General features: G+C 42.8%; 1 protein-coding gene and 1 long non-coding RNA gene across 2 annotated transcripts in view; one reads left to right on the top strand and one right to left on the bottom strand.

Moving 5' to 3' along the window:
* Positions 1–15,809, bottom strand: part of TMEM41B (transmembrane protein 41B) — a 141,827-nt gene extending 126,018 nt beyond the window's left edge. The window contains exon 1 of the mRNA XM_078680965.1: positions 15,600–15,809. Coding sequence (XP_078537091.1) covers positions 15,600–15,675 — 76 coding nt within the window. The 5' untranslated portion in view covers positions 15,676–15,809. The remainder of the gene's footprint in view (positions 1–15,599) is intronic.
* A 91-nt stretch (positions 15,810–15,900) lies between these two features.
* Positions 15,901–17,996, top strand: part of LOC144824739 (uncharacterized) — a 34,429-nt gene continuing 32,333 nt past the window's right edge. Inside the window, exon 1 of the long non-coding RNA XR_013609090.1 lies at positions 15,901–15,950. This is a non-coding gene — a long non-coding RNA (uncharacterized LOC144824739). The remainder of the gene's footprint in view (positions 15,951–17,996) is intronic.

The raw sequence follows: 17,996 nt of genomic DNA, 5'->3' as shown, positions 1-17,996 counted from the left end.
GGGAGGAGAAGTGCGGCAGGCGGATTAGGGAGATGTCAGCTGGCCTCGCAATGCTGCCAAATGGCCGGAGGGAAGCCGGATGGGGGCGGGAGAGCCTGGTGGGGGGGGGGCGGGAATGCAAGCGAGGGGAGGAGAAGTGTGGCAGGCGGATTAGGGAGATGCGCGTGCTTGTGTGGTCACGTGACCCGCTGTGACTCACATGCACTGTGAAGAAACCACAGTGGTTTCACTAGTCGATTGAGCACTTGAATTTTCGCCTATTACATTCGCAAGCGAATGATAATAGGCGAAACCTAAAAATAAATGGAGAACAATAAGGTTCTGTCAGCAAGGGGACATGTAAAAAGAACAAGATGATGCCATTAATGGGCACTCAGGTAAAGCGATTTTACCTGTTTCTTAGAATAAGCCATGGAGGGATTGACACTCAAATCCGAAGGAAGAGCGTTCCAAATTCTGGGTGCCAGAGTACCCAGAAGCACGTTTGTACGCACTTTTCTTCTTGAATTTGGGTTGTTTCAAGAGAAGTGTGGCCCTGCTTCTTGAGTTCCGATTAGAGCCAGAAAGAACGAGCTTGTTCGCTAGATAAGCCGGAGTGTTGTAATACAAGGCTTTATGCGTGAGTCAAGCTATATTGAAGCGAATCCTCGCTTCAATAGACAACCAGTTAAGCTGTACAAGGTCAGGTATAATATGATCATGTTTTTTGGATCCTGTGATGAACCTGGCAGACGCGTTGAGAGTGGCTCTGAGAGGGGCCAAGCTCGCTTTAGGAAGCCCTGCAATGGTCACAAAACCATATTCAAGACGGGAGATCACCAGGGATTGTACTGCAGGTTGTAAGTCTTCGGTCAGTAGGAAAGGTTTGATTTTCTTGAGGGTGTTGAGATTAAATCTGGCACCCTAATAGTGGCACTGATGTGCGCTTGCATGTTAAGTAGTTTGTGTAAGGTAATGCCTAGTGATTTAGCAGAATCAATATTGTGCCACTAAAACCTTCACAAAATAGTACATCCCATCACTTGAATTTATACTTTTTAGTGCACCATTAAGTAAAAGTACACTTTGCAAGAAACCTGATTTTCAAAACACACCCTCCACAAAAAAAAAAAAAAAAAAAACAGTGCGGTGGCCGGAAAGAAAATGGCAGTTGCCAGGCTCGCCACAAATTCACATTATGTATTTAAAGGACCACGAAGGTTGGTGAAACAACAAAGCAGAGGGGTGGGGTGAAACAATGGGGAGTGGGCAGGAAGCCAAGGAGGTGCACAAAACTTGCCTTTTGTAATGCAGAGCAGCCTGGTCGCAAATGGCAGCGGTCTGAGCCTCCCAAAAAAGTTACATTAAAACATTTATTTCAAAAACCAAAACGATCTGTCTATGGAATATTAACTGGGCAAGATGTAATTTGTGACCCTCATTGGCTGCAGTGCAGGGATGGAAGCCTACAAGGCACAGCAGAAATCCATTCTTGCATTTGTTTCCACATAAAGCTGCTGGCACGATTCTGAAAGAAAAGCCCCTTTACAAATCAGATAGTCTGCTTTAAGGTGTTGGTATCTGAACAATTGTTTGCAACCGCAATTGTATTCACAAACCATGGGTATGTCCACTTCCGAGATCAAAATAACAGGGGGGGAGAAGAGAGGAGTATCTCTTTCGTAAAAAATTAAATTAAATTAAAAAAAGGCATTTGGGATTCCCTGACTTGGCAATCACAAAATACTTTTACACCAGGCCCACTGCGAGTTAATTAAATGGATCACTGCGTGACTTTGGAAAGGTCATCGGAGAGGTAGGGCAGCATGCACTATATGTAGTATGTGCTAACAAAATCTTAACTCGGATTTGGCAGTGCCAGCTTGAATCAATTCGAAGAAAACCCCAGATGAAGCATGCTTATCAGTCACATAATGAAACCCACAAGCACTAGGGCTGTTCCACTCTAAAGCGAAATCAGAGAGGGGCTGTCCTAAATTTCGAATGATAACGGTAATACACGTAAATAAATTCCTTATCCGCTGACAGATGGCGGTCTTGAAACTGAACTGAGTACATCGAGGTGTCATACTTTATTATGCCAATATTAAGACCAGAATGGGCTACAAAAGGAAACAAAACATCATGGCAATAGTCAGTGTTGCCTATTACTTCAGCATAGATAAAAGCATCTCTATATTACCCCTATTAGAATTTTGAAAGTATGAAAACACCAATGATAATTTCAAAAACAAAACAGTGTACTACAATCGATTGATTCTACACGAATAAACATTTAAAAGGCAGTTATGTTTCCACAAGATTTCCTGCAATGCAGCTTTCAGGGAGATAAAGAACACAATGAGTAACTTCACAGTGACTAAGCCATAAAGAAATGTGGTAATTAAATGTCATTTTTGCGTAATATCTATTTCCAACAGGCCAACGCATCAAAAGATTGATGACAGCGTCAAGACGGTTCCAAAGATCAACCAGCGTAACAGAAAAAAGATACTAAGTGTTCTTTCAAGTGACAAGTTTCTATACTAATTTTATGTCAAGACAGGAGGGTAGCGTTGTGCATTAACTTTCATTTCCCACTTCTGAGCAGCACCACTAAAAGCTCATGGAACCCTACAACATCACAATCAACAAAAAATCTTCTTGTCCTAGTTTCTATACTAATTCACCACTAATCCTTTATGGGTTCCAGAGTAGTGTGCTACTCGCCAAAAAAGAGCCTCAACACCCCATCAGGGGTATGAAGCGCTATATAAATGCTAACCTCTTTCTCTCTTCTATCCAACTCGCCGAAAAAGCGCTTTGAGCCTCATCAGGGGTAGAAAGCGCTATATAAATGCAATTACAATACAATAAATCAGTTTATTAAAAATGTACTCCGATAACACAAGCCGTACGTTTACAGGCCCAACGTCTGGAATCAAAGCAGTGTTCCGATGTGGCAGCTGAAGGGACAAAAAGCAACAACAGGCCCAACGTCTGGAATCAAAGCAGTGTTCCGATGTGGCAGCTGAAGGGACAAAAAGCAACAACAAAAAAAACGTATCTACTTAAGGTGTGCAAAGCACTTCTACAGAGATTAAATACAATTTTACAGATGAAAAAACTTGGTATAGAACACAAAAAAAGTTTAAGGTTATGAAAGGGAGATTTTTGGTCATAAAACAACTTCTAGAATAGCATCTATATTGATTTAGATCTCGAACGCATCACAAGTCACCTTCAAAGGAGTCTGCACTTCACTCATGAGAGTTCACGCCACTAAAAACTTGAACCACCAGCTAAATTTACAAAAGTGGGCTGCAAAAAAAAAAAAAATCTAGCACTTCAACTTTAATTCTTATGTTCGAAATCCCAGTTTCTAGGGAGTCACACGTAATCAACTCAGTAACCTTGAAAAGCTAAGTCAGTGGGAGATTTTTAGGAGTGCTGTAACCTCACAAAATTAACATCATACAGCGCAACGACAGGTCACCACGGTTTTTGTTGTGCACTATCGCTGCACTCCCCCAAGGGCCTGTTTGCCTCTGTGCACACCTCCATAATAGATCGCAAGCTCAGAATTAAAGGGATTTCCCTAGATGCATGGGTCAATGATCCTATGTAAAATGAGGGAAGACCCTCGCAACAAAGGGCTGGTACCACATTTACGCCAGAGCTATTAGTACTGCAGAAGGGGGCGCACGATTGTCTGGGGCCCCTTCTGTAATCCCATAGTGATCAGGGGGCGCACACACCTGTTGCATCCCAAGGTTCTATGTTTTAAATGGCACCACATGTGTAGTCGCAGGCACCTTGAGAGAGAGACAGAAGCTGAGGACCAGGTGACAATTAATGCAGAGCTCCCTCTTTGTGCTCCACATGACCTATTTGCAGAGTGTCGCAGTACCCAGACTGCGATCAGATGGAATTGCTGATTGAGACAGCCTTATTTGATATTTTCTTAGGGCGAAATTAGCCTTAACCAGAAAGGAGCAGGCTAATTGGATAGGTTGGCTGGGGCTGGATGAGGCCTGATCAGAGTGCCATGGCTTAACCAGGGCTGCAGTGTTAAAGGGGAACCTCACGGAAAGAAGAGCCAAGGAAGCATGCAAAAGAATCCTGGTAGCCCAATGAGATAGTTGGTATACGTACCCTTAAGTAATGGTGAACCTGTTCAATACGGCATGAGCTCCTGGGTTTTGTTTGAGGAGGCTGCGGGTACTTACCTGCTATAATTGTCCTCAGATTACATTTTCTGAGTGAATATGGCTGACAAACAGAAACAGAAGGAAGATTTTTTGAGCCCAAAAGAGGAGTGCATGGCATGAGCAGGAATATATAATCAACGGAGTCTGGTGAGGAAAAAAGCTCACACACAATGAAAGCACTCTCTGCTGCATTCCAATAATGTAATTCCCAAATAGCAGAAAAAAGAGTTACTAAAAAAGCAGTTAAGGCTGTAGAAAGCCAGATGGAGGACTTGGCCAACTCAATGAAGGCAGAGTAGAGGGAACAGAAGACTGCAAAGAAGAGGCTCCAAAACTGGGGGAAACTTCAAATCGATGCAGTGAAGGTCCTGGATGTCAAGATAGACCGTCTCGATAATTTTTGACGAGGAAAGCAGCTGAGAGTACCCGGAGTCTCATCATGAATCCAGGCTGACACTTTGAGAAAACCTTGATGTACAGCATAATGCAACTTGGTTGGGAAGGAGATCGAGAACTCCTTCTGTTAGTGGCGCAAATGTATACACAAACCCACAATACTTGGAGAAACAATATCATCACTGTGGGAACAGAGATGGTGAACTTGGAAAATGTGAACTTGCACAAAGAATTATCAGCCACTATCAAAAAATGCACAGTGATGATGGAGAAGGACCAGCTCCTCTTATTTTCCAAGCTAAGCCTAGAGATGATTTCATGCCCTTTCATGCAAGAGGGCTATTCTGGGGGTGAACAGAAACCTGGAGGGGAAGGGTATTGTGGCTTTGACAGGTACCTGGCGAAGCTTAAGGTGGAACATGGGGGGGGGCAAACTATGTGCTATCCCAGCAGACTGATTCACCAAAGAGTTTCTGAGAAAGTTTGTCATTGGCTGTCATGGTGTGTAGTCGAAAATGTCCCCTTAATGGGTGTGTACCCGGCTGCTTATAAAACTGGTATCTCAACGTTTTACCATGACCCTAGTGTTATTCTATCGTAGCGTGTCTACAGAGGGATAGGCCTATCTCCAGTAATGCAAGGTCCAGAAACTGTTCTGCGACCTGGAGAGAAGCACATAGCACTGGACTACTATTACTGTCCTATGTACATCACATAAAGCGGTGCCGACAGGGTACCATATTTTGTCAATCTTATGGTTATAAAGGTGCGGACTGCTGACCCCTCAATGTAAAGTTCTGCTATTGTGTGAAACCCAAAACCTTGCATTGACATTCCTTGTGCATGTCGACTGAGTGTATGTGTATTAAGTGGGTATCACATGTTTGCTAGTAAGATTCAGTGTGTGTGGTATAAGCCATAGTACTGGGACCAGTGGGATCCATTCTGAATGCCTTTGGGTTAGCATGGCACAAGATGGGGAGGGCAGCTTCCCCAGACAGTGAAGCAGATTGCCTGCATTCTTGTGGATGGAAGATGGGAGGGCGAGGTACCAAACTGAGGGAGGATGGAGACAGGGCTCCCATAGAAATTAAATGAGGACCTTGATTGGAAAGGACTGCTGATTTGGTAGGTACCAGAGGAGAGAGGCGGTACTAGAGTTTCTGTTGTCCAAGGTGAGGACGTTTCTAGGTGTCTCCATGCCAGGCAGTTTTGCAGAGGGTAAGGGACAACACCTGAAGTCAGCACAACTGCTAGAGAAGCAGGTGATCTGTCTGCCTATCTCCTAGACACCTGCCTCCCTGCTTCAGGGGAAGGAAGAAGAGTGCAAAGGCTATTAAAGAGGAGAAAATGTTCAGTAGGAGTTTTCCTGGCATGAGCAACACCCAGAGACTGCTGACTGCACTTAGAAGCGAAGACATGACCAAAGCATGTCCTGTACATTCTCCAGTAGCAGCCCCTAGTCGACCGGGTACATAAATCAAGCCAAGTAGTCATTCTGTGCAGTCAAATACCCATGTGATGCCTGAAGTCTTGGTCCTATAGCAGCCAACCCTCAGGAGGATCCTTAGGAGAAACTGCAATTGCTGCTGAAGCAGATCACAGCTCAGGGGCCACAAAGGCCTAAAGGAGCAACCCTTCATGTGAACCAGGCCAGAGGCCACAACTACCTATAACAATCCTGCAGGCTGCGTAGGCCAGGACAGACACCTGCTGAGCTCCTTCCCTGGCGCCACTTCAGTGCCAAGTTAAATTGATTGCAACAGGGTGAGCAGATAACGGAGCATTTCACAAAAGGCTAAACTAAACATGCAGATTTCTGCAGCAGAAATAGTGACTGTTGCATAAGCAATCCCGTTAATTTGGGTACGTTTATTAAACTGAACTACCCCGAATGACTAATGGCCTAGTGAATGGCACATGTGCCTGTAAGTACATTAGAATGTAAGATCTAGACACGAAAACCACTCTCAAAACGACACACAGCTGGTGTGCCGCTTCACTAGACATCCTTCTCTGATTATGACATTGCAGCTGAGCCCTATTGAATACTGTCCTATTAGATTCTGCTGTTATAATAAAAGGCTTTACTTCTGCCAAAATATGTATATGGTTTGACAAAGCATTTATTGTGGTTGTTGTTTGACAGTTGAGTTCTGAGATCTTGCCCCCCGACCCAAACACTACCACCCAGACAAAATAGTTGACCACTGAAAGCTGCTACCCCAAGAGTCAATTGTAGAAAGGGTGTTTATGGATCAGTTTAGAGCCATAGCAGAAAAACCCCAGGACACAAGTTGCAAATGACCTCAACCACCAGAGTTGGGGCCCAGTAGCCCCCACACTGAACAACAGCTCCTAGTCCTTTACTCATCATAACCGTTATGTACAAAGTAAAACCAGTATGAGAAGTCTGGCAACAAATACAAAAACTGAAGTTTCCATGAACATGGTCTTGGCTTAACACTTTAATAAAGAGTTAGGTTATCAAACATCTGTTGGGGACATGCTGCTGGGCATTCTCTTAAGAACTGTTTGGACACAGTTACATAAATCAGAAAATGGAATGTGAGGGGCAAAAGATAACCCTCTGTTAACATTACAATAAGCAAAAATGCTAGTAGGAAAAGCAGAGCATTGGGCGAATCTTAAATGTAGACCTCCAAGAATGTCATAGCAAGTCCAAAACAAAGTTAAAACAACACAAGCATTCAACTTGTGCGCCCATTTAGCTGTAGCAAAAAAAACTAAGAAAGCAAGACTAGTTATAAGGATAAGATGTTCAAAGGTTTTTAACTGAACATTTGTTTTCAGAAACCCAAGAACGCATGGTAGAGTTCATCCTGTTAATGCTCTTATTGCCAGGCATTAGCCTCTAGATGGGTGCAAACATAATTTAGCCATTACAGGGTGCTTAAAAGTATTCAGATCTCAAAATTCTTACTAGGCATTATAGGAAAGTCATTTAAGGTGTTGTCCCTCGGAAGTAGTTTAGGTTAAAGGCAAAAACCCTCTAACTTAACTTGCCAACATCAGGAACAACACAAACGCCTGGAGTGCAGTTTGTAGCAAAAATACATTTTTTTTTATCTAAACAGATCCCTATCTTCACAATTAGTAAAGCCTGTCTTTGACATTTTCTGAGCAAATCAAAGTACACGTTACACAATTTGGACGACAGACCTAATGCTGCCCTGATGAAATTGTATTTCTATTGCATAAACTGGAATCCAGACTGAAGAGAACAAGGAAATGGGTGATGTTGACAGAGGAGTGCCAATTCATTTTCTCTGCATTTTATGACTTTTTTGTAGGAGTGGAAAGTATGAGCCTGTAATCAGCTTATTGGTGCTGCAGAATTACCCTACAAGCCTCCCCAAAAACATCAAGGATCAATACTGAAGAAAAAAATGCAAATCAAAGTGATATAAGTCCAGAGTGCATTCCTAGCATCCAATGTTATAAGATATTTCAAGGTCTAGCTAAACTGGAAAAACAAGACCTGGTAAAAAAAACATCCAGATTCAAATAGAAAAACAAATCTTCATAACATTAGCAGTAACTAGTTACCAGTGCACTTTGGCAGCAAAATGTAAAGTAATGTTTATAATAGAGAAAGGCTTTAAACCTCAAATAATATCAGTTATATATTGAAATAACGACTACGGACAAACCTCTTACTGCCAAAATAGAAAGGAATATATTTATGGCTTGTAAATTGAACATCAGTTGACTAAGTAACATCCTAACACAGATACAGCATATTGTATCACTGGATTAAAAAATACAATTAAAAACACAACTATGTACCAGCAAGTCAGTGATACTGTTAGAAATTGCTACTTTCTTTGAAAGATCCACTCATCAACAGCCTCTAAATCAGAAGCTTTAATGGATGAGCAGAAATTAAACCTTCTTCAAAGATGCATTGCCCCGTGTACACCAATTAGAACTATGTGCTACCTTGCTCCAGTTCAGGAAAAACAATGTCCATTGTAGTTGCTGGAAGAATGCAAAAACGTATCCTATCTGGGCCATACTGACTCTTAAAGAGAGCTGCATAGGCTTTACTGAATCCATAGTTAGGACTTTCTAAATAATCTAGCTTCAATGCTATTTGCTTGGACAGATACGTTTCCCAATTAACTGTGCTCCGTAGTTTCATTATGCAAACATGTAGTACTCCAACACTAAGCTTCTAGTCAATCTAACCAGTTTCAGAAGTCCTTCAATCTTGGATACATCTCTAAACATGTTGTACTCTCTCGATGCACAGTGATGAGCAAAAGAAAGTACCCCCTTTTAGGATTCTATGCTTTTACATTCCAATATATCACTTTTATCTAGAACTCACTAAGTTGCAACAACAAACCCAACTAACCTCGTTTGAAAACACAATATTCACCTTGTGATTATTTACTAAACAAAAACACTCTAAAATATTAAATGAACCCATTCAAAAGCTTCTTGTGAATAAGTCAGTGCTTCCATATCACTCAAGAAGGTAAATGGAATCTGGTGCTGCTAAACCAAGGCTCTTCAATCGTTTCTATAGTGAGAGCACTTCTAAACAACGAAAATATTCCTGAGCTACGAATGACTTTGATCATGGTTACAGTAGTGACAACAACGGATACGACCACAATAGTGAACTCACCTTGCAGGGTCATAGTAGCAGCCATCCAGGTGTATATCACAAATTAAACTATATACTTACCTATATATACACACTATCTTTCACTATGTTGTGGTGACACATTTTCTGAATACCTGGATATCTTACGATATAACACCGATCACCCCAAAGTATACTAACAGCTATAAATTACCCAAACACACACGAATTATCAGCCAAAGAGTAGCTTTAAATTTATATATGTTTTGGATTTACATTAATATTTTCCACAAACATCAGCATACCACTCTCTCAAATTACACAACTTTCTGTCAAATATACCCTTTCATTTTATGTAAAAACACTACATGGACAATACTGTGTTTTCCACACACTGTATGACTGACAGAGTATGGCTGCAAAAATCACATGACTTTCATCTTCATAACTTTGTAAATAGAGGACGGAGATAGGTGATCATATTTCAAGTCAAGCAGGATATCACAGTGTGCCGTCTGAAAATGTATACTGCTGCCTTCTTCACTGTCACAAGGCCCTCTGCATTATGTAATGTGCTGGGTTGCACCTCAGGGAGCTAATTTCAGGGTACTGGCGAGGTACTAGTATCTCCCGAGCTAACCGTTGGAGACCACTGAGCTAAACAAATTCATGTGATAACCTGATCAACAGGGAGTGATTCTACTTGTATATCAAAATCAGAAACACACAGGTTTGTAACAAAATAACATAGCTAGGTCAAATTACATCTGTGACAGTCTCAGAAAAATAATTTCTCTGGAAAGGTTATACAGTCATTTATAAATAATATGAAGTGTCTCATTCCTCATCGAGAAAGATGACTTGCAAACAGAAAATGTTCAAGATAGTTGCCAATCTACCCAGCAGTAGGCGTCTAGAAAAATGTGCTTGATGATCAGACATTATGATTATCTAAGAGATCACAAAGGACCCCAAAGTTACATCCAGGTATCTAAAGGCCTCTGCCAATAAAGGAATTATTAAGACTTCATGATGCTACCATTAGGAAAAGGTTAACCACGTTCGGTTTTTGGGGAAGTGTAGCAAAGGAAATAAACGTATTTCTAAAACCAACAATGCTGCACGATTTGGGTTTGAAGAACGGCACTTGAATGAGCAACAAGACTTCTGGAACAAAGTTCTTTCACCGGTAAGAAAAAAGCAGAATTGACTGGATATAATGCACAGCTGCTTTATTTGGAGGTAACAAAGATCGTGTATAACCACATGGAAGAGGTGTGGCACAGTAGCCAGGGCGACTGACGCTGGGGATCACGGTTCGATCCCCGGCTCCGGCGGCAGGGGCCTGCCCAGCACCATGTGACTCTGGGCAATAGCTTGCTTAATCTTCCCGACGGCCCCCAGCGCCTTGACACCTTCGGGTAATTGTTCGTGCTTTACAAATACTGGACATACATACCTCATATCAACAGCTGAGCATGGTGGGGGTGGAATAACTAGGTGGCCCTGTTTTTCGCCCATAGAACCTAGATATCTCACAGTCATTGAATCCACTATGACCAACATGACCAAAGGACAGCTGTGTAAATAAACAAATGTGCTCAAATACCACTGAGGACAGCCTTTTTTTGGGGGGGTGGGAGGGGCGAACCAGAATTTATCCCAGATGATGCGAGAGACTGATACATTCTTACAAGGAGCACTTACCTAAAGTTATTGTAGCTAGATACGGATTCATGGCATGCAATAAGGATACCGTATCAAAAGGTACACTAACCTTTTCAACTAAGGATACTGAATGTTAAATTATTTTTTTGTGTAACACAAAGATGACAAAGGGAATTTTGAGTTTGTCATGTGAGGTAAGGTTTACATATTAATAGGACTTGGCAAGGCCTAAATCAAATTCAGGTACATACTGATATGTAAAACCGTAGAATCTTAAGGTGTACTTTATTTTTCACATTTTTCTAAATCCCTTTGAATGTTCCAAACTTTTCAAACAAAATTAATTGTCTTGCTACATTTCTAAAAACACAGTGTAACAAAATATGTTACTACTTAGATTATTACAACAGAATATTCTAAAGGGGAAAAGTAGTTAACAACAGAGTAGGTCAAGCACAAAAAAGGTTTATTGCTAGCATTCCTTCCATGACCGTTTGTGTGTGTTTGATGCACCGCCCTGAGTGGCATGGGTATGCCCAGTCCAGTGGCTCAATGTACCACTGGAACCAAGCTATGTCTAACTGACGAGCTCACAATCAGGCTTCATATTAACCAGGCTTGTGTTTTGGTTCAGGGAGGACCGGCTGGCCTGCTCCAATTGGAGCAGGGACAAGACTTATTCGTATACAGCTGGGTAAAAATTGCCATGGCATGGAAGGCAAAAGACCGATGGATTTAAACGCTACCCTAAACGATTGCCAGTGATTAGACAAATTGCAAGCACTCCTCCCAATACCCAATCACATTTTGTGTGTTTGATGTACCACCATAAGTGTCAAGTGTATGCCCCCACTTTGGTCCTGTAATCACTATGCAACTGGAATCAAGCTACACCCAACTAATGAGCCCCAATCAGGGTGAAATTGGTCTTGGGTTGCTTGTGTTCTGTTTTGCATATGGCTGGGTCAAACTGGGGTGCATGGTGGGCAAAAGAATGATGGGTTGGAAGTTGGAACTCTATCCCAAGCATTTGCCAGTGGTCAGACTTATTGCAAGCATTCCTCAAACCACCTTTAGAGTGTTTGATTTAACAAAAGAGAAGAATCACAATAAAATTGTGGCGTCAACTATTAAAAAATGTAGTCTGTATTTTTGCACTGTTTTACAATGGGAGAGCGCCATTAATCCACTTTATAATATTTCTCCGCAAAAATAGAGATAGCTTGGTGCAATGCAGAGAATGGGGTGATGAAAGTCTGGGTAGAAAGGGGGTTGATGTCGAGTTGTTCATTACAAACAGGGTGCTTTTAAAGAAAGCGGTTGATGGTGGTTTCACCTTGGGTGGAGAGAAAATTCAAATCAGTAACATTAGAAGGAAGAAAAGTCAGAAGGCAGTGGAGACACGTGGTGGCCAGGAGACAAGTTGTTGTACCAGATATGTGTAAGGCAATTGACAGATATGAACACCTTTTAGAGTGCTTTGCATACATAGCCCTGTTGTGCATCACAAGCAATTTAGCCTGGTGCTAGAAGGTGTATATGTGGCAGATTCGGAATGAGAAGTTAAATGCATGCAGTTTTTTTAGCTGAAGTCACTCTCTGGATCTGAATAGAAGGGTGCAAGAAAACGCTACTATAACCGTCTAGTTTTCAGATGAAGAGGACTTTACAACAGTTTTCACAAAAATGAGGGTGAGGTGGGGCAGATTTAGAGTTGGTTGAGCAGGGCTCTAACAGTTGCTTTAGTAATGAGGAAGTGTCACATTTCAATAAGTCATCCCCAATACTACAGGCTTATGGAATGATGAGAGGGGATTAAGGTGTAGTGGATGACAGGTAATAGGATCCTCTTTTTTCAACAGGCTAAGGAAGGGTATGTGTAAGTGGAGCAAGAATGTTTGGATTCGATTATCCAAATGATGAGGTCTGGGAAACCAAACGAGATGATACGCCCAATCAACATGGTGAATAGGGAGGAAAGGGAGCAATGCTACTACTCAAGACAACCTGGGAGTTGCAGAATCAGGAGAAATCTTTGTCAGAGGTCAGACCAGGCTGACAGAAAGCGAAGTGATACACAATCGAGTGCAAACAAAAGATCTATAAATACGAACGGTGGACAAGAGGTTGTAGTGTGCTCAGATTGTGACTTTCATACTAGACAAGCCTGTGGCCTGCATCTTGGAGAAACAAAATATAAACAATAGTACCTGTAGGAGAACCACTGAGGGCAAAGCCAAAACACAAGCTGGGCTATTTCATGTTCCTTATGCCACACACTAAACTTTTCTCAAATCCTCACCTTTCCCATCTGCCAAAAGCATTAAAGGGCGTTCTCGTCAGCATCTACTGCAGTCTTTTTACAGAGAGAGAGGGGGTGGGTTATCCAATGGACTGAAAACGTCACTTTTGACTGCTGTGAAAATGTTCAGAGAGGAAAAGTATGCTGGTGATATTTTAAATTGAGTGAGAGGAAGTGGGTGTATCGCAGGGCACAAGTCGAGGATACACGCAAGTACACTGCTTCCACTCACTATTTTCGCAGGGTGGACGCAGTCCCCTCTGCCAAGAAGTTGGTCCCCAAAGAAATATGCTGAACTTGTCCCGTTGTAATTTTCAAACATTGGAACACGTTCAGCAGCGCCTGCACATTGTCTGCTTTCAATGCCCAACAGCAACGTGCAGGCAGCGAGGGAGCTTTTTTACACCTCCAGCTGGACCGAAGTTAAGGGGCCACCAGGCCTCCTTTTGTTTGAATATCCTGACTGGAGGCGGCCTGGAACTTCACACTTAATTGTCAATGCCATGGAGGGGAAACAAAGGCACACAGCTTGTTATCTCTTCACAGGTACTTAAGAGAGGCTCATGTTTGCCTTTGTTCAGTCCCTGTATATAAAAGATGTATGCATGCATGCACTGTAAGAATGTCAGATGTGTAGGTGTGCCCCAGTTTTTATACAAATAATTTTAATCACACCATTTTATTTCTTCTATAACGCTATGCAACCCAATGCAGGGTGTCAGAGCTCTTGATGTAACACACATTATAGATTGATTTACACATGTACATGATTTATTGTCAATGTACAAGAGGAGTTACATGAGACAGTAAGGGTTACAAGGTGTAGGAGTCACATGTCCTTCATAACTCACTGTGGTATTTTTGGATTACAATTTATGAACTGCAGGTAACAAAAGGATCTCTGTGTTAAAAGCACTAACCCGCTTTACTACCAACATAAAATTAAAATCTGTCATCAGCGTGTTAGATGATGTACTTTGCAGGAGACACAGTTACCTTCTCCACTACTTTAATTCAAATCTGGGACTTATAAAACACAGATCTCTCAAGCAAGTGCATTAACCACCAGAGTTAACTCATCATTATTACTAATCCCGAGATGTACTGGGCACCTTCACAGCAGATACCTTAAACCAATCAATTATTTAAAAATGCAGGACTTTGCAACCAATTAAGCATAACCGATCTACTATAATGCTTCTCCTTGTTGCCAATTTCTTTGGGGCAGTGATTAACAAAATAAATGTATTAGTTGAGGCCCAGATTTTGCGTCAGGTTTGCGCTTCTTTTTTGGCACAAGCCCAATGTTAAATCTCATAAAACGCGCTTAAATGTACTCATGATATACCTGATAAACATGTCTGAGGTCTTAATATCTGATGTCACTTTTTGCGATGTCACTTTCAGTGAGGTCACTTCCTGTAATGTGACGGGCAATGTCACGTGCCATGACATCACGTGCTGTGATTGCACGCTTCATGATTAACTTGCATACTGATTAACCTAGTTAGTCTCCCCACTTCTTTTTTTTAGGACTTGTGCCCTGGTGCATCGGTTCGAAAAGGAATCTAAAAGGTCTGTAGAATTGATAAAGGGTGTCTTAAATACTACTCCCCTCTTTTACAGCTGCAGCAAAAGATGAAGGGAGAGTAGATTGTTTGAAAAATGTGAGATTAAGTAGATGAGCATGAGAAGCCAGCAGGCAGTTTGGTAGTCTGTCGTCGCAGGGGATCGTCTCTGGAGTAACAAAAGGATCGTCTGACTTGAGAAAGGGGTCTGATTTGGGAGTGTGACAGAGAACGTTTAAGCCAAGATAGTAACGGCATCATATGGTCGAAGAAGAGAACATGGGTATTTCTTGTATTTTGAAGGGATTAGGGTGGTATGTAAAATTAAAAGGTTTTGGCAAAGTCAAGGTTAAAGACGAAGCAACGTTTTTAGAAGGCACCCAGATGAGGCATGAGCATTTTGCGCAATGTGCAGAGACGTCTGCACCTCTGAAATATCATTCTTAGATCGTGTGGGATGAGGTGGCAGGTGAGATTAAAGGTACAGTGGAAAAGCTGGAATAGTAGGGAAGGGTGACAAAGCTGGGGAGTTCAAGAGAACGAAAGAGCCAAGGAAGATGTTCCCAGTGCCTCGCGAAGGCATCCGGACAATCCGGCGTGAATTTGCGTTTCAAAGACACGAGAGGATGGGGGTCGGAGATTTGTTTAACAGTTGGGTAATCTCCACGTTGGTTTGTACGGTAGAGGAGAGGGATAACATAGTGTCCTTATATCATTTCTCTGGGGAAGGTTTGAGAGAGCGGTCACTAGTGCTCATTGTCTCCCTCTCCAGTCGGGTATCTAATTGTATTGGTTTTTAAACGAAAGAGCTCCCACCTCGCACCAGTCACCAGTCACATCACCCAACAGACTTGAGTCACCTTTAATCAGGTCCTCGGAGTCCTGGTGCCGCGTCTCCCCTCTCCGGTCCGTTTCCTGTACTTGAGTTCCAGCCATCTCCTCTTCGCTGCTGCGGGATCACCGTGGTCCAAGGGCAGCTAGAGAGGCTCCCTACGTCCACACAGTCTGGAGCCGGTGCTGTCAGGCACTTCCGGCCTCACTTCCTATTCCCACCCCAGCTCCTCCCCCTCATGATGACACCACCCCTCCAGCGTACAACTAGACCCACGACGTCCATGCGCGCTGCGCGCTGCGTGCGCCGAAGCCCTGACCTGACGTCACAGAGAAGGAAACGCAAGAGCATCAGGAGGCCACCCACGGGTTGGAGATAGGTTCGGGTGTGATTGAATAGCTTAACACTATCCATGAAGTTTGATTCATGTGCTGTAGAGGAAATGCGCGTCGCTATACCTTACAAAAACGTAGTCTGGTTCAGTGATTTAAAAAAAAAGCCTTTGAACTTTCTTACACTTGAAAGTCTCCGTTCTAGGTCAAAAAGGAAGGTCTGAAGTCATCTGATGACTTCAGCTGGGCTATTGTTGCAATTATGGACATAGCTGCCAAGGTTTCAGATTGCGGTGAGTGACATTTTCATCATTTCAGTGTAATTATGAGTGACATTTCAACGACTATGAGTGACACTTTCTTGCAAGAAAAATCAAGCAATGAAGACTAGGGAAGCACATAAATACATGCAATTGCATCCATTTGAGCAACAAGAAACTCTTAAGAAGAACTTAAAACCGCTGAAAAGCACCAGAAATGGAAGGGCACTGCATGGAGACAGCCTGCTGTTATAAGTTAAAGAGGGCAGGCTGGCACTCCAACTCTTCAGAATATGATCTAATTCATCTGATCATTCATGACGGTGCATCAGACCATACTTCCTTTAAGCCAGCCTGGGCCCCCTTGCTCCTACCCTGGCATTGGCAGTCAATATTAATGCCATGAAAATACATTACAGCACTTTGAACTCCAGGCTGCTCTCTGACAATGGAGTCACCACTCCAAGGTGATGTTAAAGGCCCCAACTACACTGAAATTATGAGAATGTTACACAGCAGTCTGAGACCATGGTAACTATCAACACGGTCTGATCTCTGTCTAATTAGAGTCAGACTAAGTCAGCAGACTTACTCGAGCCCCCCAGCGCTGCATAAGACACCGGGCATTAAGCATCAGAGCGTCAGTGTCGACGATGTTAAAACACACTGATCCACACCGTCTCTAAGTTATATTATGGGTCACAGCCAGGCAACCTCAGGCTGGCTGTTTTCAAAAACTCCGAAGTTGTTTCCTGTTTTATAGCTCATGGCTCCGGCAGTCCGTCAGACACAGAGGCCCGGCGTAACTGCACCAGATCACACAAGCTGTAGGTACAGTGCTGCCAGCAGTTACTTGCTCGCCTCTGCTAAACTTTAGTGACGGGCGCAAATGCATTAATTAACAAGCAGCAACTGATACTAAAAGTCGTCGACACTCGCAAGACACTTCTTAGCAGCGAGGCAAGACGAGGGGAGCAATTTGGTGAGGCCGGAGCGAATTTACTCAACCTTACAATAAAATATATTAAGAAGTTAACTTGAAATGTGACTTTAAATGGGGAAATCACATTCAAACTCATTTTAGTAGCACGCCTTCTTACTACGAATTGGGCACATAACCATAATTTGAAGAACTATTTGTTGTGCTTTTTTATTTTATGTACATATCGTAATCTGCAGTAAAATAACACAAAACTTTATAAAGAGAATAGTAAATCTGATGGCAGTCAGATTGCTGGCTTACCTGACTGGAAAGTGGCGTTCAAACGGCTAATGACACTGTCTGTGGGTCCTCCTATTGTTTAGGTCAGTGTAGTGTACCTGGCAGGCCGTGTCCTCTCTAGACTTCTCCCCAGGGCTCGACTCTGTACATGCAGGCCCGACAGGTGCAACGTTTCACTGCCTCCCGCACCCTCCAGGGCCTCCTGGGACTATCTGGGTCTCTGCCGCCTCGGAGTTTCTTGAGTCCGGCTGCTGACCACAGCTAGTGACAAGGCTTTGGTTTCCCTCAAATGAGCGAAGAGGCCGAGGGCGATGACTAGCACGATCCAAAGCCCCCTGCGACCGGGATGCATATCGATGAGTGAAAATTTCACACCATTTCCTCCTCCCGAGCTTGCATATAGCCGAACGCCGCAGGCAGGGGGTTTTATTACGGCGCTGCGCACCGCTGTACAAAGTGAAAGGCAGACTTATGGCATTTGCTGCTTATGAACAAATGACTAGTTTAGTAAAATATTCGAATAAGCACACACACACTCCTGTGGATGGTTCTTACTTTGACTCTTTTGTAGGCAGGAACTCTCATGTGTAAGCGAACTGCGAGTCACCGTG

Source organism: Lissotriton helveticus, chromosome 3_1, assembly GCF_964261635.1.
Source record: "Lissotriton helveticus chromosome 3_1, aLisHel1.1, whole genome shotgun sequence".
NCBI lineage: Eukaryota > Metazoa > Chordata > Amphibia > Caudata > Salamandridae > Lissotriton > Lissotriton helveticus.
This window is presented reverse-complemented; position numbering and strand designations above follow the sequence as displayed.